Below are 26,716 nucleotides of genomic sequence, written 5' to 3' on the forward strand. Positions count from 1 at the left end.
GAAAGTGATTTTTTCCCTCTTTGGGATGGAACCACGAGGCGACGTTCATTCACAGAACGCAAGTTTCTGGAGGGCACATAGATCTGCAGAAGTGAGTGCAGATAAGAAGGTGCTAGGCCAGAAGTCACTTTGTAGGCAAACATCAGAGCTTTGAATTTGATGCGAGCAGCAACTGGCAGCCAGTGCAAACGGACTAGCAGCGGAGTGACATGTGCTATTATTATTATTATTATTATTATTATTATTATTATTATTATTATTATTATTATTAGTGACATTATTATTATTATTATTATTATTACTACATGAAGTTTTTTGACTATGTTTTGGTTCCTGGACTTTAAATGACTTGGGATTGTTGCTGTTGGAGGATAAGAGAGTTCTCGGATTTAATTACTAACTTAATATGTGTTTTGAATATGAATGAATCTCTTAGGTTATTTGACCAACATGATGGTAAGTATTTAATAACAGAATTATTATTATATATATTTTTTTGGGTGAATTATTCCTTTAAGATCAATAGGCCACAAAAGAACAGATTTATAAAAAGATTGATTTAAGTATCTTGGCATAACTCTAGACATTAATTTAAAACTTGATAGTCATGTTAAAATATAAGTAAAAAGTTAAGCAAAGTCTAAACTGTTTTCGTTTTATTAGAAGGTTTTTAACAAATCAAACAGCAAAATTATTCATGCACACAATGATATTCTCTCACTTGACGCATTGCACTACATCATGGTCACAAGCCTCTTTAACTACATTGAAGCCTATTGACTCAATAAATAAACAAGCAGTTAAAACTATGGACTTAAAGCCTATGTGATGGCATCATTGTGAAGTTTTATGCAAACATAACCTTTTTAGTTTCGATAGTTTTATTAAATTTAATTATCTTAAATTGGTTTTAAATGGTTAAATAATCATGTTCCAATGCTCCATGTTCCAAAATGTTCCAATTTTCTGATCTAATCAGTAGGCATTAAACCTAGTCACACGAGCAACTGCTAATGGTGACTGTCTAGTGCCAAAGTGTAAGACCTCTTTTGCTCAATCTGTTTTCTCTGTTAAGGGAGCCAAACTGTGGAATGATTTACCGGTTAGCCTAAAATCAGAAAGTAATCTAAATATTTTTAATTATTTCTAAGTAATTTTATGTAAAGAATTATCAATGTTGTGTATATGCATTTATTATATTTCCATTTTGTAAATTTTGTCAAGCCTCCTGTGGACAGGTGTTGAGAATTAGCAAGTTTGCTATAACACTTAAATAAATTACATTCCAGTGTAATTGTGATGTCCATGTCAAATAAATTAATAAATAAATAAAATGCAAGTCAATGGATATCAACACTTAAAAGTATTCATAGCACTTGACCTTTTCCACATTTTTTTGTTACAGACTTATTCAAAAATGGATAAAAATGTATTATTTCCTCAATTCTACACACAATAGCCCATAATGACAATGCAAAAAAAGATTTTTCACCTCACCTAATAAAACCAGAAACAGGTGTAAAAGTCCATTTACAGTAACTGATTTATTTTTTTAGACTTAATTTTTATGCAACTCGCAATGACTTTGAATGATCTGTCTTATACAAGTGTGTACTGTGTGACTGATTGGCAGTGGAGGAAGAAGGACATCAACTCTTGTTTGATGTAGCACAACTGGGGCGCGATAACCAGCAGGACATTATGTAAATGCCTCATACTTATTACCCTCGTTTCAATAAAATGCTATCTAACCAAATAGCACAGACTTCCAATGTCCCCTGTGGGAGAAAAGACAACTTTACTAATTACGCCATACCAGTGCGGGACGATGATGTAACAGAGCTGGGATGTTTGGCATTATAAGAATGTCCCATTTCCTATTTGGCACTTTGGGTGGCATTCATGTGAAATGTACCATGCATGGTACACTGCCCTAACCAGCAGATAGTCCAGTATTATGGTGGAGCCACCGTAATGACCCAATTTCATTTGTTTCACAGAGAAAAGGGAGGTGCTTGCAGAAATCTCGCAAACCACTGCCAAACTTTCCTTTTTTGTTGTCTTATGGAATTAGACGTGATCATTTTAGACTCATTGAACCAAATGGTTTTCTACAGGTTTGGTGGAATCAGAAACCTCTTCAGCACACTTGGACATTAGCCGATTGCATTTCCCTTGTTTCTGCTTGGATTTACCCTACATGCTTGTCTTGAACCTTTTTTCACCTCTCGTTCCCGTTTAGTCTGTTCTCTGTCTCTCATGTTCATGTGCATTGCTCAACCTTCCTGTTGTGCTAACCTGAAATCGGCTTACTTTACATCCCAGCAGTGAGTGCCATTTGACCGGCTCAAATGTCAGGCCTGCAATTATTAGCGTAATAGCGCATGAACCTGAGGTAAACTCTGGACAACATGAGGTTTTGACCAACTGATCTCTGTTAGATAAGCCTCGGTGGAGAAAAGCACCGGGGCAAAAATCAATACTAAATTGTATGCAAAAGCTAGGTACAGGTAGGTAGCTTGTAGGTAATAATGTTGCAAAAAATGTTTCACAAGACCTCAGAGTACAGTTTTAAGTCATCAATATTAATTTACTTTTGCCTGTGTATGTTTTATTGACTTTATATAAGTGCCAATAGCCATTGACTTGCCTTTTATGAAGCTGTACTTTTGTGGCTTTTTAATCTAAAAGGAATTGTTAACCAAAAAAAGAGAACAAATGTCAGGCAATTATTAGCATAATAGCGTAAGAACCTGAGGTAAACTCTGGACAACATGAGGCTTTGACCAACTGATCTCTGTTAGATAAGCCTCAATGCAGAAAAGCACCCATCACAAAAAATATACATTGCATCCAGAAAGTATTCATAGCGTTGGACTTTTTCCACAATTTTTTTTTGTTACAACCATATTTCAAAATGGATTAAATTAATTGATTTCCTCTAAATTCTACACACAATAGCCCATAATGACAATGTGAAAAAGATTTTCTCAAATTGTTGCAAATTTATTGCAAATATAAAACCTGAAAAATCACATGTACATAAACATTCACAGCCTTTGCTCAAAACTTTGTTGATGCACCTCTAGCGGGAATTACAGCCTCAAGTCTTTTTTAATATGGTGCCACAAGCTTGGCCCACCTGTCTTTGAGAATTTTTGCCCATTCCTCTTTGCAGTACCTCTCAAGCTCTATCTGGTTGGATGAGAAGCGATGGTGTACAGCCATTTTCAGATCTCTCCAGAGATGTTCAATAGGATTTGACTCTAGGCTCTGGCTAGGCCACTCAAGGACATTCAAAGAGTTGTTGTAAAGTCACTCCATTGGCAGTGTGCTTTGGGTCATTGTCCTGCTGGAAGATGACTGGTCGCCCCAGTCTGAGGTCAAGAGCACTCTGAAGCAGGTTTTCATTCAGGATGAAGCTGTACATTGCTGCATTCATCTTTCCCTCTATCCTGACTAGTCTTCCAGTTGCTGCTGATGTAAAAAAAATCCTCACAGCATGATGCTGCCACCATCATGCTTCACTGTAGGGATGGTGTTAGCCTGGTGATGAGCGGTGCCTGGTTTTCTCCAAATGTGTTCAGAGTTTCAGAGCAGCAGAAATGTTTCTGTAACCTTCTCCAGCCCTGTGCCTGAAGGCAATCCTGTCTCTGAGGTCTACAGACAGTTCCTTTGTCTTCATGCTTGGTTTGTGCTTTGGCATGCACTGTCAACCCTGGGTCCTTATATAGACAGGTGTATGCCTTTTCAAATCATGTCCAACCAACTGAATTTACCACAGGTAAATCCCAATTAAGCTGCTGAAACATCTCAAGAATGATCATTGGAAACACAGAATGTACCTGAGCTCAATTTAAAGTTTCACGGCAAAGGCTGTGAATACTTATGTAAATGTGATTTTTCAGGTTTTTTATTTTTAATCAATTTACAACAATTTCAAAAAATCTTTTTTCCCCATTGTCATTAAAAGGGTAATGTGTGTCGAATTTTGAGGGAAACAAATGAATTGAATCTATTTAGGAATAAGATTGTAACATAAAAAAATGTGGAAAAAGTGAAGCGACATGAATACTTTCCGGATGCACTGTATGCAGTCAACAAGAAATGAGGGCATCATAAACCCTCTGGGCAGGTTAGAAACACTATAAAGAGGCAGCTATAAAGTGATACTATGTGATATAAGCAGTTTTGGACATCTAACCTTCACATGTGTGCACAGATGACACTACATAATAGCCCTGGGGGTTTCCCATAGAATCTAAATGCAGATTCAGATGGCAATGAAATTTTAATAATAATTTACTATATCACTGCAAAAGAATGCAAGCACCAGCATTAACAACCTTTTATTTTTAACCGATTATGATTGATATTATTATTATTTTATTGCCCAATTATATTATATAATAATACCGAGTCATATTTTTATAAGCTGTAAGCTTTAAACCCAATCAATGATGTTAAAATCAATGATGTTAAACTGACTAAATTATATATTGTACCAAAATATGTGCAGTTCTACTCTTGACTGTTTATGAAATAAACCCTTAAAAGTCCTCTTAATTGGAGACCATAGATATTTACATTTGGAAGGAATGCACCAGTAGAGCTGCCATTTTAGCACAGGGTAGCGCTCCTTTTAAATAAATGTGGGACCAAGGTGCAGTAGAGGACTGGCTATCCAGAGCCAAAGATATATACAGTACACATATATACATAAATCTATGATTGGGAGTTTTCCCGGTGGTCAGTATGCAAATTTCTTTTAAATGACGAAAATTATAATTTTACCTTTTTTAACATTGATGGATAAGTGATCGCACGGGCATAGAGCATGTGTTTGGGTGCATGGAAATGTATTATCCTCCCTCCCTGTTAAATCTGATCTAATCCATGTCCTGAAACACACCTCTCCTGCTTTCACTTCTCTAACAGAGGGAGCGATTTGTTTGTGAAAGAATGTCCGTTATGAACGACTCGTCCATTTAGACGACAATTTTACAAGTTTCTAGCAAAGCAGCATCTTGTTTTCATATTTCATTTACATTGTTTGCCGATTTTATTCAACCAAACTAGCATAAGCCTAGTATTTTGTGTGAGTTGGTGCTACTTTCCTTATGATCAGTGCAGTAAGTGACTGTATTATCATCAATACTTATTTAGCACAAAAGTTTGTAACATATAAAAATGTAAAAAACTAAATCTTCCAAATTAACTGTTCCACCTTTATGCTTTGTTTTCTTTGTTTGCTTGTTACTACACCCGTACACAGCACTAAAGTCCTGCATCTTCACATTGGCTTTAGTCTTGACTAACTGCGGTTGAATGACATTTGTCCTGGGAGCACTGTACAAATGTGGCGGCGCTACTGACGCATGCTAAGGGGCCGTACACGATATCTGGTGTTTATAGCTATGATTTGAGACCAAGACAAATGAAGACAATACCAAAACCTTTAAAAACTAGCCTTGAAAACAAAACCACATAATTATATATAATAATGATAATAATAAATATATATATATATATATATATATATATATATATATATATATATATATATTTTTTTTTTTTTTTTTTTTCTGTTTATTATTATTATTATCATCCTCATCATCTTTTTTCACCCTTTTCTCTGTATTTTTATTCAATTACAGAATATGTTTCTACTATAAACTGTTGATGCAACAGTGACTCTTGAACTGAAAACAAGCCTCCTGCACTTTTAACACCAACAGTCTGTAGCTGATTCACTGAGTGAGAGTGAGGAAAACAGAGCCAGATAAACTCACAGCTGTCGCAGAGAACAGCACATTTCACAGTGAGAAAAACACCACGCTGGAACTCACTTTTCCATCTGACAGACACACACACACACACACACACACACACACACACACACACACACACACACACACACACACACACACACACACACACACACACACACACACACACACACACACACACACACACACACACACACACACACACACACACACACACACACACACACACATACTTGTTTTTGTGCCCCATGGGGACTTGTGACTAGAAGGTTAACTATGGGGACAGCAATTTCTAAATACAATTAAGCCATAATTTTAACTCATATGTGTCCAGGGGATTTTTTTATCATAAAAACAATAATTTTTTATCAAGAATTCTGAAGTTTAAAAAAATGAATTTTTGTCAGGTTTTTCTATTCTTGTGGGGACGTCGCTATTTTGTCTTACCACAAGGAACCACCAGGTGTCAATATGACATACCAGTATATTATCATATTTTTATAATAAGTCACTGTAAGACTAAAAATTACATTTAGACAACTATTAAAGAGTTATTTATAAGGGAAAATTGTGTGCATTTATATTTTATTGAATTTTACTTTTATCTTGCGTTCTCTGTTTATTCTATGTTATATTACAATAGACCATTTCTAAGGGTGTAAACAGAAAAAAGCCTTAGCTTTTTTTAAATAAAATAAAATGTTTATCCTGCTCAGTTGTACACATATGTTGTTTTAATGTGCATTTAAATAATGTATGAGCATCTTGGCATTCTATCAAGCATTTTTTTTATTAGATATTCTGAGATACGCATAAAAATTAACGAGACATAGCCAAATTTACGAGAATGTAAAAACTCAATACAACTCGGAAGTGTTTTAGTGTTTTAAACATTTATTTAAATGTTAACTTGAACGTTTTAGTATACTGCTCTTTAAGCAGATGCATGTTGAGTTTGCTTAAACAAGATTCACATACATGTTGCCTTTAACAAAGACAAAACTGGTGAAGGCCGTTTTACATTTTTTTGCTTTAACGAAATCAAACTTGTTGCTTTCAACAATCATGAAAAAAAAACAGTGGTGAAGGCCCTTTCACCTACCTTTCACATTTTTTTAAGTAATATATTTTCTTTCTTCCGGCAAACACGAAAAAAATAATTAGATGAAGGTCCTTACCTTTCACAACTTTTTCTTTAGGGAATCAATGCGATTTTTTACATAAAATTTCACCCCCTCCCAACTTCTATTTTGAAGTGCTGCTGGGGAACTTTCGATACAGTTCATGCACTAGGCTTTACCAGGAACCTTTCCAGACATTATGAATTCCATCATTGTCTTCTCCACGGCCTTGATCTCCTCCAAAGACCACCTTCTTCGCTCGTTTTGTGAAGATCCTGAATAAAATTTAAAACATAATTAGTGAAAAAAAGACTTAAAGACCAAATAAAACTAATTCCTGGTCTTTAGTGTGTCTCATTGTTTTTAAAGTTGTATACACATTTTTGCTAAAATTTAGTTGATGGCTGAAAATCTGTCATGTTTACATCACCCAGCAATAAAAGGAAAAAAATGCTTGCAATTAGTCACCATGTAAGTTTAACTATTCTCGTAAATTACAGCAAGATGTCTAAAACTTTTAGTTAATAGTTATTTGTGAGCTTCTGCATGCAGGCCACTTTTCATATGCTAACGAATATGTTATGCTATCAAAAATCAGATAATTTCAGAAACTGATTTTTATTTGTTTACATTCAAATCAGTTAAGCAGCTGCAAAGAAAACCACATTTACATACGATTCTAAGGTTTGACAGATCAAAAGCAGTAGCTAAAAAATGACTAATTATGACTTTTTTACTGTACTGTACCTGCAAATGCAGCACTTTTTTTGTGATTCTGCATCAACTTTGTGAGTCAACAACATGATTTAAGGCTTTAATTAAACAGTATATGTAATATTACAGCTGCCCCTATATAAAAGTGCCCGCAGTATGAAGCAGGCAGTATTGATTGAATTCATGGATAATGACTAGAAGGAAATCCGTTTGTGACGTCTACCTTGCATGTACATGAATAAACTTTAGAAGAAAAACAGAAAGGGCAACTTATTTCAGAAGACATTTTAAAAAACAGCTTACTCTTTGTTCTGTGCGGTTCCGGCAAGTCCTTGCTAGTCGGCTGCAGTTTTTTAGGATTCTTGCCTCCTACAAACATACGAGTACAACTGAGAACATTATTCAGTAATGGCACAGAATACCTACTAAGTAAATTAGCAGTAAATTTGTCACACATGTATTTAAGAAAATATTAGCAGTCGAAAACATATTTTCACTTCATCCTCAGGATATAAAAATATATAATATAGAACATATAGAATAGAAAAATAATGAAAGCAAGTAAAGGGCAAATCATAAAAGCAGTGCACAGAATGAATTTTATTCACAATTATAACAACGTCAGAAGTTTTTAAAGCATCTTTTTTATTTAAATCTCATTACCTTTGGATGGTTCTTGGTGTTGTCCAACCTCAGCAGACTTCTTTGATTTCTCTGAAAAACAATACATCTCTTTTAGCACAAGATTTTTCAATAATAACTCTTAAATACCAATATCAGACCGTTGTCACAGCCACCTCCCCAACCTGAATCCCAGTACACCTGACCACAGTTCCCTAATAACTGATTAATTACACCCCTCATCAGTTTCCTTTATAACCAATTACTCTGCACTTACCCATTGCTACTTACCTGTTATTGTCAACACATTTGTTCATTTCGCTAACCAATCCTTCAAAGCTTTCAGTATGGCCACAGAAGCACTCTCGACCTCCAAACATTTATTCTGTTTCCACCCAGGTTCATCCACCAATGGCAATTTCACTCACCAGACTTTGACAGTAGCTAGTGGGTGGAACGAGACCGTGCTCATTAGAACCTATCAACAAAGCTTGAACCCAAACATTCGTTCTGCTATTATGATGTACAACACCATTGAGTAATGGTGTCTGCCTATTGCCTATTCCAATCACTATCTGCTTGCCATATCTCCAACGCCACTCACGAGCTTGCCTCCTATGCTGCCTGTACTCCGGTACCAGATCTCTTGCAAGTGTACCTTACCCACGTCTCAAGCACAGAAGCTGAATGCCACCTACCTGCTGAAGTATGTTTATTCTGCACTGCCCCTGGACATTTATTCATAGACTGCCTCATCAAGCCCCACGTCCAGTGTTGAATCCTGATACCCAAATCATGTCAGTGGTCGCATCAGAGTATTCTGCATTACAGGAGGTCTTTAGTAAATGGGCAACCCCTTATCTTCCATCTCATCAGACATGGGACTGCACTATCCAGCTGCTGCCTAGAGCACAAGGCTATGGATGAGTGTGTGGAGGACTTGATCATCAATCTCACTGCCTGCTTCCAGGTTCTTCTTTGTGGGCAAAAACAATGGAAGTCTCCATTATTGCATTACATTTACATTTTACATTTAGTCATTTAGCAGATGCTTTTATCCAAAGCGACTTACAAATGAGGACAAGGAAGCAACTTACACAACTATAAGAGCAACAGTGAATAAGTGCTGTAGGCAAGTTTCAGGTCTGTAAAGAAAGTATAAGAAGCAAAAACATTAGTAATTTTTTTTTATTAGTGGAGGAGCCAGAGAGGCAATTGCAGATTAGGAAGGGAAGTGGAGACTAAATAGTTGAGTTTTTAGTCGTTTCTTGATGACAGCGAGTGACTCTGCCGTTCTGATGCAGTTAGGGAGTTCATTCCACCCACTGGGCAGATTGAATGCGAGAGTTCGGGAAAGTGATTTCTTTCCTCTTTGGGATGGAACCACGAGGCGACGTTCATTCACAGAACGCAAGTTTCTGGAGGGCACATAGATCTGCAGGAGTGAGAGCAGATAAGAAGGGGCAAAGCCAGAAGTCACTTTGTAGGCAAACATCAGAGCTTTGAATTTGATGCGAGCAGCAACTGGCAGCCAGTGCAAACAGATGAGCAGTGGAGTGACATGTGCTCTTTTAGCTTCATTAAAGACCACTCGTGCTGCTGCGTTCTGAAGCAGATGAAGAGCATTAAATACCACACACTGAACTCCCAGGTAGTCCAGTTGCCTTACTTACCGACTGGAAGATGTAAAAGACAGCTTTCGTCAACCCTTTTGGTACTGCAAGTACCAGGTCATGCTGTATGTACTCTCCATCTTCCCAGCCATCTTTCATTATGCAAGGTGTTTTGTGAGTTCCTCCATTGTTTTGTTATTGTCTATATTGAAGACATCCTGATTAACTCCCTTAACTTGGCCAAATAGTGCCAGCACATCACAGCGGTCTTATAACATCTTTGCCTACAAACCAGGGCAGTAGAAGACCCTCTGAGGCAGTAGAAGACCCTCTGGCTCCTGCAAGCTTGGTATTGGTGGCACAGTGGATGCCAGTGGCCAAAGATGTTATCAGCTCCATCCGTACCCAACATCACATAAGGGTATCAGGAGCCTCCTCTGGAGAAGACTGTAATCTCAGGCAGTCACCACAGCCACCTTCCCCACCTGAATCCTAATCAATCCGATCAAAATCCCCTGCTTACATTTTTATCGCACCTCTGCGCTCCCTCATCAGTTCCTTTTATTAACAGTCACTCTGCTCTTACCCAGAGTTTGATCTACGGTTCACACCAATGAACTTACCTGACTCACCCATTGCTACTTACCTGTTTGCTGTTGTTGGTTCTTTGTGTCCTGGTCTCATTGTTTTTTGTGTTCTCCTAGATTAATACCACTACCTGCACACAAAGACTCTAAAATAAGCAACAGGCCAATAATGATTACCTGCTCCACTCAGTGCGATGTTCAGACCTAACTTTGTTAACCGCATCAGCTAAACTCTCCCACTCTATTTTTTTCTTTTGTTATTAATTCTGGAGGACAAACTTGCAAATAAAACAGTTTTTCTCTGGTCTACCTCCGAAAACAGCACCTCACATTCACATTCTGTTCAAAGTTCCTTTTTTTGCTTCATTTTGCCGTTACTTTTTCGTTGGGTTTTGCCAAAGTAGAGTCATTAGCATATTCATACGGGGGAGGAGGCAGGGAGGGGTTTTGTGCTCGTGCATGTTGCGCTCAGTTTCACGTTCATTCAGATGTACAAACAGAATATGCGCAAGATTTAGCGTACGCAGTGTTTCATACATCTGAATTTTTTTTCTGTGTTTTAGTATGATTTCCACGCAAGTCTTCGTACATGAGGCCCCTGGTCTCTTGATTTATCCTGTCTCCAGTCTCACTGTGTGCATGACTACAGCAATGACACCCAGTTTTTTTTCCCAAGTAATGTGTACCATTTTCCACCTTTCCCATCATTTCCTTTCAGTTGAAGAACATTGAGAATTTAATAAGATCATTACTAATGAGAATGTTTAAAATAATAATTTTAATTGTCACTTATTGTGCTGTGTGCTTTAAGAATATGTTGTCCTTAATGTTTTTTTTCGGGACTAAAAGCAAGCTGAAAAGAAAAGTGAATGATGTGTGTAAACAGCAGAAGTGATTTCCTCCATGTTTAGGCGAACACACTTTCACTTTCATGCAATGAAGATAATGCACAGAGGAAAGATGACTGTGGAGCTGCATTTTTCACAGGTGTCTAAACACTAAGAGCTGTATGATAAACACAACAGCAACAACAATGTCAGCAGGAGGACATTATTATGGAGAGTAGCAAACATGATTTAATACTGAGTTTCATTTCACTTTTCTTCCATGACAGGTACAAGCCTTAACACTGACAATACATGACAATAAACCATACATTTGCTTTTATTTTACTATGTTTGTGGTCATTATTCCTTGCTAAGCACAAAACAAATAACACACATTACACATACAGTACCTGCTGAATTTGAAGGTGAGGCACCATTTCCAGTTGACTCAATCTCATTTTCAGACTCGGATCCATCACTGTCTAGCAAAAGTTTCTCTATAACAGACAAAATTATTAGGCAACAACTTTTGAATAACATTCAACAATTGTCTATAACTAATGCTGGTGTTCCCGGTAATAACCCAGGAATACTTTACCTTGGGGATCAATCTGGATTTCATCCAAATTCTGTCCTTTAAACTGTGAAAGCTGTCCTCGTTCCATGGCCATCAAGACTTTGCTAATTTTTGCTAGCTGCAATGTGCCTTCAGGAAGTCTGTAATATTGCCTGTGGACCCTGATGTCATGCCCTAAAAAATCTGCGAGGTTATCCATTTCATTCTCTTTTAAGTTTAGCACCTTAGACATAGTGGCCATGTGCTTTCGCAGTTTGGTGGAGGACAATGCCTCGGGGTGCTTTGCTCCACAGCTTTTTGCTATGTTACGAATGACGTCAGATCCTCTGAAGAAAGTGAGAGCTTGGGGTCTTCCGAACATAAAGACGTTCTCATCTGGCACATCACAGCTGCGGCGAGTCTTCACCAACAACTCCATTGAGACGACCATATTAGGAGTGAGCAAAATGGGGACTTTTCTGCCACGTTTTCCTCGGACTTCGATTCTTTGAAAATGACTACAAAGTGACTTCTCTAGATCGGACAGAGCAAGCTCAACATCCGGATGAGTTGAGGATGTGTCCCTTAATGTAAACGAATTAAGTGACATCTTAGACACCTCTCCTTCCCTTCTTCGATTAAATAGTATCACCTGACAAAGCGTGACTTTGGCAAGTTCTGCCCAGTGCTTCATACTTTGTTCTTCCTCAAGTCTTGCTTGATATGCCTTACTTTGGCAGTCAAGATACTGATGCATTTTCTTCACATCTTCCGCAAACGGAAGAAGCTGTGGACAGTTCCATTTAACTTCACTCAAATTACGAAGGGCCTGGGATGACACACACTCACTCCATTTAGTGTCACATATTTGCTTGAAGGCTTGCACGTTGCTAAGACTATTCTTATCATCTGCCATCATGGCATCACACTCAATAATGCTGGCCATCTTCTTGAGGTTGTGCCCTAACTTCAGTGCTAAAGATGGTGTTTTAAATGTGCTTGTCTCTTCGTTCAAGCCAGCTACACTGTGAACTGCTTGAATAACATAAGGGAAATTAGCTGGAATAAAGAAATCAGACACCTCCTTCAGCTTACCATTTTTTTTCCCTTCGAGGACAAGACGTCCAGTTTCACGCATTTTTTGCCTGATGTATTCATGCTTCGTAACATCATGGCCATGCTTATTGAAGAGATGTTGCCCTAATTTCAGTATGATTTTCTCTTTGCGGACAACATGGGTTATCTCATCGTCATGCATATCAAGCACCATTTTCCAAAACCTTTCACTTATACTGTCTGGAACAGGTTCAGCATATGAGCAAAGTGACTGAACACGAGTTTTCCCTGGCTTCATTTTGTTAATTTTCTGGCTCAGCTGGCATCTTTGCATATGCCGCCATAGCGATTTTCTCTTCAGATACGCTGAACAGTTAATGCAGTGCAAATAATCACTTGCATTTACTGGTGCAGTGGATTGTTGTTTAGGAATCACCGTTCCTCTTCCTTCACTGAGTACCTGAGCGTTATGACATCGGTTCCCCTTATTCCTTAACAAACTCAGCTGTATTTTTCGCTCTTTAGAGCCTTTCGGAAAAGCAATCGCTCTTGCCACCTCTGGCTTATCTTTATGTTTAGACTCTAGGTGACGTGCGATTTTACTGAATGGTTTGAAGCAGAATAGGCAGTAAAACTTTTTGTTATATAGTCTGGCTCCATCTTTTTTTTTTTTGAGCATCATGACATTCACATTAAGATTATTGGGTGAATGTGATTCTTCATGTTCTCCTGATGAAGAAGATTGAAGTGAAGTGTCCTGTTTGTCAGATGCAGAGGATTGTGAAGGAGACACACGTCTTTTTTTACATGCTGGAACATTTGAAGTTGACTTTACCTTTTTCTTATTATTACTTATCTTTTTTACTAAACTCTCTACTTTTTCTGAAGTGTTACTGTCAGACTCTTCAGTATCTGGCACGTAATCATCCTCACTGATATCTGATCTTGATGAAGATTCTTCTGAAGCATAACCAAGTATTTTCTTGTTAAGCTACAAATAAAAGCCACAAGTTAGAAATCAGAAGTGACAAGACCAACGACATCTTAAAATTATGTGTATATCTGCAGCCACTGAATCGCTGGTAGTCATGACAGGCTACCAGTTTGTAACATTTTAAAAATATATATCTTATTTTGTGCTAAAAAGAAAAAACTGTGTTTTTAACCTTTTGAGGCTAAGTAAATAGAAAACAAATACAATTTTTGGGGTAAACTATAACTGTGGCTCACTGTCTAGACTGCATACTAAACACAGTGCTGAAATCTGGCACAGGTGCTCTAGTGCATGCTAACACACTACCAAATTTGGGGGCCAATTGCTGACTAGAGCACTGCAAACTGAAAATAACAAGTTTTGATGGCATGGTGAAAACACAAATCATACTTAACATAAGACTCACCAATCAAATTGAATCATTTAACACAACTAACCTTTGTTTGACACTTTGAAATCAAAAAAGAAATTTTCTCGCGTTCCTCATTTAAAGTTTTTGTATACGCCTTCACATAAAAAATATTTAAATGCGTGTATGTGTGTGTGAGAGATCGACGAACGAGTGCTCACTTCACTGCTCTGCAGATGCTGTGAACGGCTGGGTATATTTATTTTGGAGATAATATAAAATATGTTACGTACATACGTTGCTGCTGTTACGTACAAATTACGTATCAACTCAACACAATAATATCATATTACATCTAGACAAAATAGCCTAAGCTATATTAAATTAATTTAAAGAAATATTGTATATAATAAAAACATTAAATAAATAAACCATTATAAAATAAAAGCTATATCAATTTAGGTATATATAATACAAATAAATTAAACGGTTTCAAGCCATTTTTAACTTTCATTTTACAAAGGCCTATCTGGAAAAAAAGATATTTTCTAAAAACAATAAACAATGGAGGAGTTTTGAAATATTATTTATAAAGTATTTGGAGATGATGATATTAATCAAATCGTGCAAACAGAGCATTTTTGGGTGAGCGAAAGAGAAACTACCTTCTTCTTGTTTTATATTATGGCTGGTGCGCTCGGTCATCCCTCTGTTAGTGGCGAGACCACTCGATGCACGATGCCAGCAGTCGGCCAGCAAGTAAACTAATATAATGAATAAATATACATAGGCCTATGCGTATACATCACTTAATGCATTTAATAGGTTTGCATTCTGCACTGCAAGTCACTGGCCTGACAGTGGAAACGCGACATAATTTCAGCCTCACTGCTCAAGCTCTCGGACTATTGGCTCAGCCCGGCCCGATAAAAGCCCTGGCTCGCACTAGCCCAACAGTGGAAATGTATGGAGCTAGATTTGTTTCTTTATTATTCAATCAAAAATATTTAGTTTTAAAGTAAAATTAAGTATGTTGTAATTAAAGAATTAAAGATTTCAAATAAAAAACACGTTTATTTAAAAAACTTATGTCAATGATAATAAAATATTTTGGATTGCAAAAATAAACACTTGTCCTATTATGCTGTTACCACAATTTTCATTGCATACTCATTAATTTTGCTCTCTTTTCTGCTGTCTTTTATTGCACATCTAGAATCTTTGCTTGCAGGTTGAAATATTTTGCTTGTGAGTTGAAAAGTTTTGAACCCTTGAATGCCGGGGTTAATTTTGTATCTTTATTACTCAAACAAACATATGAAGTTTGACCAAAAGTAGGTAGAATGCAATTAAAAAATTAAAGATTTTAAATAATAAAAAAACATTTATTTAAAAAAATTCACACTACAAAAAATAAACTATTGCCATGTTATGCGGTTACCACCAGATTAATGCACTGTGTGCTCATTTATTTTGCTTTCGGTTTTGTTTCACTTTTTGCGAATCTAAAATTTTTGCTTTTGAGTTGAAAAGTTTTGCGAGTTGAAAACTGCAGCTCAGTGGGCGGAATCTTCTGAAACACCTTATTCTATTAGTCATCTTGATTGAGGTCACAGATTGGCCTCGCCCATTACATTTTCGCGCGGTTGGAATGGACTGCCGTGCCTTCTGTGACAGGAGCGAGCTATGGCGAGCAGCAGGTCTTCTTCAAGGTAGGTTAACTGAAACTATATAAAGTAAAGTATAATAACTTGTGTATTACCATACATATTTCCCATCTAAATATGTTACGACTGCTAGTATTAAACTCTGTCTAGTCAGTGATATTTTTGAATTCTCTCGATAAACTAACATTAGCTGTCGGCCATCAGTACTGTACAGTTGTAAAGGACAACGCAAGGCCAGTGTATTTTGGAAAATATACATTGATGTACCATTAAAGTCAGGCTTTTTGTCTGTAGATGATGGCCAGGTGTACAGTAGGTCTGCAAACAGACTGGGATACATTCTCGGCAACCATTAATCTTCAGTTAGTTTCCAGACAAAAGCTACTGTCTCTTTGAACTGGAGCATCATATTTATTCTCCACTGTTAGAAAATGTAGTAACTCAGTGTATGTATATTTCATTACAAACGTGACAAATATTTATTTAGTATATTTCGTTTCGCATATAAATGTTAGTTCATACATTAGTTAACTTGAATTAATTATGAACAGGATATCTGTTAAGCAATAATTAATCTTTGTTAATGTTAACTAAACATATTAATGCATAAGTTAAAAAATGATGGTGAACGAGTTTGTTTAGCATAAACTTTGTTAACTTAGTCATGTTCTATTGTATCTGCTTATATTAACAGCTTGATGTAATTAGCCAATGTTTATGGACAAATACAATAATGTATTTGTTCACTGACTAGATAATAGGGATGTAACGGTATCAGAATTTCACGGTTCGGTAATACCTCGGTATGAATGTCACGGTACGGTATTTATTGAATCATTTACAGGAAAAAAAAAACTTTTGAAAATACTCCAAAAAAAGTGCCAAAAGTGTCAATGACATACAAATTAGCCATCTATCTGTAAGCTTTGAAACACTAACTTCAATTTTAATAACAAAAAAATATTAAACCATGTAAAAAAATAAAGTTTCAATTTAGTATTGTTGAAAACTCATCACATTCAACATTTAATCATTCACTCACTTAGATAGAGATGGGTTTAAAGGAAAATTATCATATAATTATAATCTGGTAAAAGCTGGTATCTCTGGGCATTTACAATGTCCCCTGCAACAGAAAAAAACCCTCTCATTTGGGACTGAGGTTTCTGGAACAAGAGAGATATGACTTGGCCCAGGTTGACAGCAGTGGGGTAACATTGTGCATTGTCTTTCCCCCACTTGAGAAGACAAATCATGAGTGAGATAGAGGTCTCTTTGCGGTACAAGTCAATGTCTGAATCAATCTGAACAGTGTGCTGTGTTTCTGCAGTCCCCATGACTTTTATTAGTCGTATTCCCCAACTTGCAGGCACGTGCAAACATAGGGCTCAACCTGTGCAGTGCACATGCCCTTTTTAGTCTTGGATAGAAAATGCCCTTCCAAAACGATCAAAAGTGCCCCCGCGACGCGACACACCCTCCGTCCAATCCAGCCCTTCAGTAGGCGCGCGACAACACCTCTCTTGAATATGCGCGCTCAACCCCCCCTCGGCGCTTTACAATACGCGCGCCACAACACAGCTGATCAGAACGCGCGCGACAGCACCGCTATTCAGCACGCGCGCGGCGACAACACCTGCTTTAGGTTCGATCATTTCCATCTTTTTTTCATCTCCGCTACTAGCAGCACACTCCATTTCCGCATTACTGGATCTGTAGCGACAACAGACCGCAAAGGATTATGGCCACGCCGGGGCTGATGGGAAATGAAGTTTCAGCTACGTCCCGTTCGCTTCATTCGCCTGAGCAAATTTTCTCAGGAGACCTATAGTTTTACCGAGTCATGCGACTTCGGTAATATCGAAAAAATTAATATTGCGGTATGACGGTATTTACAATACCGTTACATCCCTACTAGATAACATAACTAAATAAACAGCATTTATTCAGTAATACTACATTTTTGTTAACGGAAACTTATACAAATAGTAATGTTACTTAATGCAGCAAATACTGAACAGCTCACATTCTTCAACAGGCATGTCATTCATGTTTGTAGACTTTTTACTAACATGATTTATCTCTAGCAAAGCATTAGTTGAGGGAATTAGGAACATTGTTGTAAAATGTGCACTACTTCAACACGCTACATTTGTAAACTGACTTACCACTAACCCAACATTATAACTGATGTGTTACTAACATCTTTGGGTTTATTACAAAGCAGTAATTAATGATTTTACTGGAGATATATATATATATATATATATATATATATATATTAAGAACAATTATGTTAGTAAAGAATTAACGTTGGAGAGGTGCACACTTCATAATAAGCTTTCTGATTTCCTTAAAAAATGCTCAGTTACTGAGTGATAAACCATGTTAGTAAAGAGTTTGCAAATGTTAGTAACACAATATACAATGTTAAAGTCGTTTTGAAAAGTAACAGGGCAGTTTGCAGGTGATCTTCGCTATATAATTTGTTTAGGCATTATTGCAAATATTTGGTCTTTAAAGGAACTGGTATAAATCAGTTGTAAATTAATAAATGTATTTATAAAACAACAATACATAGACACGAGAGATATGTGGATTATAAATATTACATTAATCAGAACAATTTTCTCATCTGTTTCTTCAATTTATCCTTACAGGTTGATCACTCAGTCTTAGCGGTCGTAAAACATCTGCTTTGACTCCTGCGATGTCCACATCTACACTGTCTTAAATCAACGAATCAACATCCACAATGATTCCACAGGCGTCTCCATCTGCATTGTCTACTTAGACATCAACATCTGCACTGACTGACCAGACATTTATTCACTAAACTCATCAATCACCACCTGATGTGTGTTGAATTATTTTCTGGAATTGTGTCGGATTTCGACAATAGTAGATTTTGACTTTTTACAAGTGATTTTAAATGTATTTTTTTATACATTTATTGTTTCCCTTTCTGGAATTTATTTTGCATTGAAGAAATATAAATGTTTTATTTTATTTTATTAATTCAGCTAAAATATTTCCCAGCTGTAGCTTTTAATAACAAAAATACTGTTACATAAATGGTATAATACACTTTACTGCAGTATAGTAAAGCACTATAGCATGTGTCTGTATAAATTATATTTTTATGTGGAAGATATGTGTAGAAGATACATTTATTTAGTAGTGCATTTGCCAACATATACGTATTTTTTATACGGTATACGGTTTAAGTAATAATACAGTAGTAGTAGGGATGTTAAAAAATGCCTGTCAGCTATAATTTAACATAAAATCGTGGCAGCGACCTAAATCTACCTTTTAAAAATGAGTTTACAGTCCATCTCATGTATATATATATAGCGTTTTCACGCGATTGTACTGGACTCCTTTAGTGACCAGAGCGAGCAACAGGTCTTCTTCAAGATAAGTATAATAACTTGTATATTACCATCCACATTTTCCTAAACTCTGTCTAGTCAGTGATATTGATGAATACTCTCGATTGACTAACATTAGATGAAATATGTGCAAGATATATATATATATATATATTAGAGATATAAGATATATATATATATATATATATATATATATATATATATATATATATATATATATATATATATATATAAATAAAACAATACATGTGTTCAAAAGTATGTGCACAGCTGAGACGTGCACAACTGTGTTCTCCATCGCATCTGCATCCAGATTATATTGGTGGACTTACAGCTAATCTGACTAGACAGAGTTTAATACTAGCAGTCGTAACATATTTAGATGGGAAATATGTATGGTAATACACAAGTTATTATACAGTTTCAGTTAACCTACCTTGAAGAAGACCTGCTGCTCGCCATAGCTCGCTCCTGTCACAGAAGGCAAGGCAGTCCATTCCAACCGTGCGAAAATGTAATGGGCCTGGCCAATCTGTGACCTCAATCAAGATGACTAATAGAATAAGGTGTTTCAGAAGATCCCGCCCACTGAGCTGCAGTTTTCAACTCGCAAAACTTTTCAACTCAAAAGCAAAAATTTTAGATTCGCAAAAAGTGAAACAAAACCGAAAGCAAAATAAATGAGCACACAGTGCATTAATCTGGTGGTAACCGCATAACATGGCAATAGTTTATTTTTTGTAGTGTGAATTTTTTTAAATAAATGTTTTTTTATTATTTAAAATCTTTAATTTTTTAATTGCATTTTACCTACTTTTGGTCAAACTTCATATGTTTGTTTGAGTAATAAAGACACAAAATTAACCCCGGCATTCAAGGGTTCAAAACTTTTCAACTCACAAGCAAAATATTTCAACCTGCAAGCAAAGATTCTAGATGTGCAATAAAAGACAGCAGAAAAGAGAGTAAAATTAATGAGTATGCAATGAAAATTGTGGTAACTGCATAATAGGACAAGTGTTTATTTTTGCAATCCAAAATATTTTATTATCATTGACATAAGTTTTTTAAATAAACGTGTTTTTTATTTGAAATCTTTAATTCTTTAATTACAACATACTTAATTTTACTTTAAAACTAAATATTTTTGATTGAATAATAAAAAAACAAATCTAGCTCCATAGAAATGCGGCTAATGACTTGTGATGGCTTTGGAGAGTTTAGATGTTGAAAAATACAGTTCTATGAATCACTAGTGGCTGCTTACCTTTGTCTCTTCTTTAGCACAAGCTGTCACCTCATCCACTGCAAATTCTGTCACAGATGACAGGAATGTTATTCAGGTTGACAATGAACAATGCCAATATGGCTGTTCATACTAAAGTAAAACATTCATTTCAGTAAAACTTCAATACATTTTTGGTTTGTTTCCTTGTACTAGTTACAGTTCTAAAACCCTTAAAATAAATATCACTATAGGATAACAAATCCAGAAGACTTAGCTAAAGCCTTTTCAACAACACACAGAACACTTAAAAAATAATGTCTATGTTTAGTTAACCATTAAAATAATGCACGATTATGCTGGATATTTCTTTTATTTAAAGGTTGTGCTCTAACAAAGTTAAACTCAGGTTAGTCTGGCTCAAAAAGTGGAGTATGATTCTTATATGTAAGGATTATTTTGAGTACTAGCTAACAGGACAATTCATGATCTTAACGTTACCTGTGCATCCAGAGCATCTGTCACTTTTATCGTCCTGCAAGCACAAGTGTGATAATCAGTCAAACATCATGCTCTAACATTACCTTATACTGTCATTACAACTGCAATACTGTAGTATAATTTGACAATAATTAAATATTTAACACTGTGAAATAAGACTAGACATATTCATGACATTTGACTGAAAATTCGCATTTTTTTAATCTAGAAAACTCCCTTATAAAAACTAGAAATATTGTACTGAATTAATTTAAATTGTCTCTTGCATTACTGAAGAACAACATTCCTATTTTTGTGGATAAAAGTAAATAGATTTTGCCTGGCCAGAGGCCTGCTGCACGTGCAGGTCGCTAACGTTAACAATAACAAAAATGATCAAAACATCTTGGTAAAAATATGCAGTCTGGCAAGAACATGAATTCAAACAATATTTCAAAAGTAAACGAAGATTATACGTAAATGTACGCAAATACAGTAAACGTTTAATGTACAGTTAAATTGCAAAATCTCTTAGCAATTCCAACGTTTGGCTTAAAACGCGATCGTAAGAAACTAACTTTAACGTTACAGTTAAAGTTACCCTAACTAATATTATTGTCAGTTTGATACATTAATCTGTACTTTCTGCAAAGCAGCTTCGAGATTATGCCGATTATCAAAAGCGCTTGATACATAAAATAACGCGATTTTTATGATATAATATAGTTGCAAACAATACATAAACATAAACATTCGCATATATTGAAGTGATCGTACAAATCATAAACTTACCTGTCCTTCAGACATGTTGACGTCTTCGCGCCTTTACTCACAGCATCCTCTCTGACCCTGTCCTGCTGTGTCGCAGGTGTGTGTGTGGGGGGGAGGGGATGGTCGCGGTGGGGACGCAAAATCTCCGGTCACGTGTAATGTCACACACTCTCCCGCGCTGCTTTAGCGCGGGTCGCCGACTGAACCGCGGTCTGGCGCATGCATACACAGCGGATGGCCTTCAGCAGCAATCCAGCACTGACAGCTCTAATGTGTCAGTCGAACTTTTACTGGAAATTATTCAGCTTATTACCCGAACATATTTGCTCTAACTAAATAAATGCATTATGGTATAAGGGAATTTTAATAGCTTAACGAAAAAAAGTTATAATTAAGATACAAAGAACCCCCTTATTATTAAATGCTGTATTCTGACAACACATAAATAAATGGATCCCATTTAGAACTATTAAAGAATTCACAAAAAAAAAATTCATGAACTATTACAAACACTTGTAATAAATAAAGGCATTCAATCCTGCTGTCAGGGTGTAAATAATACAACATGTGTTTTATTATGTTTCCATTCATTCATTCATGTTTAGTCCCTGATTGGGGTCGCCATAGCGGAATAAACTGCCATTATGTGTCCATTATGTTTTATTATAATACCAACATTTGGTAATTTAACATTTTGGACCAGATAAATGTATTAGATGTGATGCATTGACCATGCACACCTACATACATCCATTACTTTATTATTAAAAGGGAATAAACTACTGTTTATTGCAACTTATCTGAACATCATTATCAAAACTCTTTAATATGTCCAGTCAATTTAATATGAGCATGTAATACCATCTAACTACATCTTTATGGTATTCTTTAAGGCAAACAGGCCTAAATAAATGCAAGGCCCTTAAAATGGTTTGTTCATCTTCAACTACTGATACCAGCACATCACAGGCCTATCTAATAGAAAGTGTGGCAAAATGAAATGGTTTGTGGGAATATTCCTGAGCAGGTATAATAGCTTACGTGATGGTAGCTCCAGAGAGCCTCACAGCACCTACACTGCTCTTAAAGAGAGTCTAGCAGCAGAGCGAGTGAAGCAAGAGTGTGTAGGGGTTGTTGCTGGATCAGATACGTTTGTGGCCGGAAGTTAACGAATATGATTTATATTATCTATTAAATTACCCAATAAATAGTATTTCATTAATGTCTACAACCACCCTAACCGTCACAGTACTGTAAAAATATAAATTATTGTTATACAGTGTCATAAAAAATGCTTCTGTATTGATGTGTATTTGCAGTTCCGGCCGGCCTTGTATCCTATCTACACTTTACTGTGTGGAGGGAGAGAGCTGACATCTAAAGATGGCCTCATACTGTAGGTCCATGAACCTGATTCTTCCTGCTAGTTTCAAATTATTTCAACACAACACCAGAAGTAACTGAAGTTGTTTACTGTTATTATTGTGTTATTTAAATGCACAGTTTACTTAGATACTTAGAAGTGATTGAAATGAAAGGTGTAAAACAGAACAGAAAGTGATTCAGAGCTGTTGTTCTCCTTGATGTCCTGAGAAACAGTCTGTATTAATTTTGAAGCTCATTAACGGCATCCTTAAAATGAAAGCAAACTATCTCTCTTTTCACACTTAGTTGTAATGTTCTAAACAAGGTCTGAAACCATGTCAGCACTTCTGTTGCTACTGCCTTCTCTTAAGCTAGATCCACCTTTAGGATGGCATAAAAGTGTCTTCCATAATTTAATACTCCCATAATTCTTGAAAGAATATACAGAAATCCTTAACTTAGAAATAAAATGTTTTATGTATGTAAATCTACTGTACATGTAAATTCCCATAGACTATTGTGATAAAGAGACATTGTTCATTATTTCCAGGATTTATGTAACCCTTGTGAGGGTAAAAAACCATAACGATTTGGTCCCTGTAGACATTTAACATTTGGAATCACAGAAGTCAATGTGCTGCTATGTTTATGGCAGAAGCCCATCATGTCCAGGCACCTGATGTAAGAAGTACTGGCCCTCTTGAAGCAGATGCTATATCCATTGACAGCTCTGCTAAAAGGACTAAGCTAAAACTTGTGTACTGTGATGACCGGTCCTGCACTTTGGCCTTTTTGCTGCTCCTTGTGTAACGCAGACACTATAGCATGCTTGAATCAGCCATTGCCCCTATACTTGCTCATTCCCTATGGCAGCCCTGTCTTGATGCTGGAACAGGTTTTTAAACTTTATTCAGATCTATTTATTTCACATTGTTCACATGCTTAAACTTCACAAAGACAGATGTAGCCTACTGTAGCCGACCAATTCAACCTAACAGTAGGTCAAAACTTAATTTTTTGACCCATGTTTATTAGTAACATGGTTCAGCCGGGCCAGGTATATTCTGTTTATGTTCTGTGTTCTCGCATCATTTATTCTTCCAAGCTAACCTGGCTATAGGTCTCCATAAGGACACAAGTCTCTTCTCTGTGTTCTCATTTACAGTCAATAGTGATTTTCTCATTAAAGTCTGAAGGAAGAAATAAACCCTGTGTTTATTTTAATAAAATGTAGGCTAATCTAGGCAAAGCCAAACTTTAGTTTTTTAAATATAGATGCATAGAGTAATACCATTGCATATGAACTGAGTATTACAATAAACCACACTAAAATATTTTAACCTTAACTGGTAATGTATTAATACAAGAGTGAAATACTGGCTATACTCCTTTTGATTTATTTATCAATAATGGATATTTATATCCTGAACACATAATGGATATTTGGAATCTGTTGTTAGATCTACAATAAATTGAATAAAGAGCATAATTTTTAACATATCTAATATATTCTAATCAGTTGATGCCTTGTAATATAATGTATTAAATAGTTTTTATGCTGGTCCATCAACAGTTAATGTAATAATTGAAGACAAGTAAGGGGGCGCTATAGAGTGGAGACAAAGTGACACACTTTTCCAGAACAATGACGTGGTGGGGACTGCAATATTCTGTGTGACCCCCAGGGGCGCATAGATACACAGTCACACAGAATATTCTCTTGAAAATGATCCCCAAGAGGACATTAGAGAAAATGCATGGGGTGTGTCCTAACACTATTTGGGAGGGTCTAGTGAGGCTTTGCCCGTGGGGACCTCAATTTAGGTCCCCACGGTGACATGAGTCCCCATGAGGCTGTGTGCAGTCAGGTTTAAGTCCCCACCGGGATATAAAAACAAGAACACACACACACACACACACACACACACAGCTGCCCCCTTATTTAACCCCAGTAAACATTTCTTTAGTTTGTCATATTTCCAATGACACACTCCTGCTTGTCCCAACAACATTATCTGTACTGTTCGGAATACAAAAATCTAAAAAGTAAGAAGTCATTTAGAAGCAAAGTTTCTACCCTGTTCTTTACCCGTTCCCTTTAATAGCGTCAGAGTGTTTTCACAACAGAAGTTTCAGAGATAATATGAGCTGACAATATGACTACTGAAATTGTGCAAGCAGAGAGCTTAAGCCCCGTTCGCACACACACACACACACACACACACACACACACACACACACACACACACTGAATTGCACAAACACCCCGTGAGTCCCCCATAAACATGCTATGGGCCCCTGCAAGGGGGCTGGGAGAGGAGCACGGCTATTTATTGGTTGTGAAAAGTGAGACTGTTCCAGGCACAGAGAGCCCGTGATGATGTGTTACAACCGGTTACATCAGTCATAGGCTGCCACTGCATAATGAAGCCAACAGGACAGAAAGATGACAGTATTTTACAGTGACATTTGGATGAAAATTTTGCACATACAAAAAAAAAAAAGCTTAAAAACAGAGAACTTTCAAATAGAAGTGTAAATGACAAGACATTAAATAGATATAAATGAAGAAAGAATTAATTGCTCTTTATTGAACATGTAGGCACTGCATTTTTTGGAAGGACACTTTATACTAGGGCTGAGCCGATAAGCAAAAACATGCCAGATTGAAATCAAATTTACGTTGATAAAGATGATAAGCTCTGGACATTTTTACTCAATTTTAATCATAAGAGCCAATCACACAGCAGAAATATGCAACAATAGGAAACTATAATTGTGTTGATATTAGGGATTCCCAAAAAAAAGGTCATGCTGCGTTACCCAGTATTGTTTTGCATGCTCGCTTCACTTTACCGCCAGCAGCACTTTCTGCCTCCAGTCATGGTTGGGATACTCTTTTAAAAGAGGAAGCATTAACAACTTACATCGACATATATATCGTTAACGTTCATAATAAAAAATAATTATCGAGATTGCAATTTTGTTATATTGCCCAGCCATGCTATTTACTACATAACTGCAGGTTAACTATGTTTATATCCACTTGTTAATTGTAACATCACCCAAAGCAGCTTCCAGGTCCAGGCGGTCTATCAAAGTGTATGGTGAGACACATCAAATAATAAAGGTTTTGAAATCGATGTAATACTTTTGAAAATCACAAAATCGCAATATATATCCATGCCTAATATCCGATGGCCAGAAAGTGATTAATATTTCTTTACCTGATAAAATTTTGGTATTTGTGATGCAGCAAGCCCAGAGAATTATTTGTACGCTATGATTTTATATAAAATTAACTTTAATGTGTAATATGACTAAAAAGTAGTCATAAACAAATATTTTCTCAATTCAAATGAGTAGCAGCTTGGAACTGAAAACAGTTTTCCATATGTCACCGATATGTCACAACTTCACAAGCGGATATAATGTTCACATTATACACATATCCTTAAATTCTTGAATGTCAACTGTAATCCAATAACGTGCATCTTTTGTGAATGACAATTATTGTGAAATGCGCTATACAGCTAGAATTTTATTGAAATGTGAAAAAATGCAAGGGTATAAAAAAAGCATGCAT

At 36.3% G+C, this 26,716-nt stretch overlaps 2 protein-coding genes across 3 annotated transcripts in view; both read right to left on the reverse strand.

Moving 5' to 3' along the window:
• Positions 1-26,716, reverse strand: part of si:dkey-112e17.1 — a 68,680-nt gene that overhangs the window by 33,666 nt on the left and 8,298 nt on the right. The window lies entirely within an intron of this gene.
• Positions 5,861-21,839, reverse strand: LOC147843914 (uncharacterized). Of its 2 annotated transcripts, XM_087253357.1 has the most exons (9): positions 21,787-21,839; positions 21,016-21,049; positions 20,557-20,603; positions 13,702-13,875; positions 11,871-13,518; positions 11,683-11,769; positions 8,288-8,338; positions 7,928-7,993; positions 5,861-7,185 (listed from the first exon to the last, which is right to left on the reverse strand). In XM_087253357.1, the coding sequence occupies exons 1-9, from the start codon at positions 21,799-21,801 to the stop codon at positions 7,079-7,081; spliced, it is 2,229 nt and encodes a 742-aa protein (XP_087109483.1). In that variant the 5' UTR covers positions 21,802-21,839; the 3' UTR covers positions 5,861-7,078. The 2 variants fall into 2 exon arrangements, with proteins under 2 accessions (XP_087109483.1, XP_087109482.1); XM_087253356.1 differs by having other exon boundaries at positions 11,871-13,875.

The sequence above is a fragment of the Danio rerio genome, chromosome 5, assembly GCF_052040795.2.
Source record: "Danio rerio strain M-AB ecotype USA chromosome 5, GRCz13ab, whole genome shotgun sequence".
Lineage (NCBI taxonomy): Eukaryota > Metazoa > Chordata > Actinopteri > Cypriniformes > Danionidae > Danio > Danio rerio.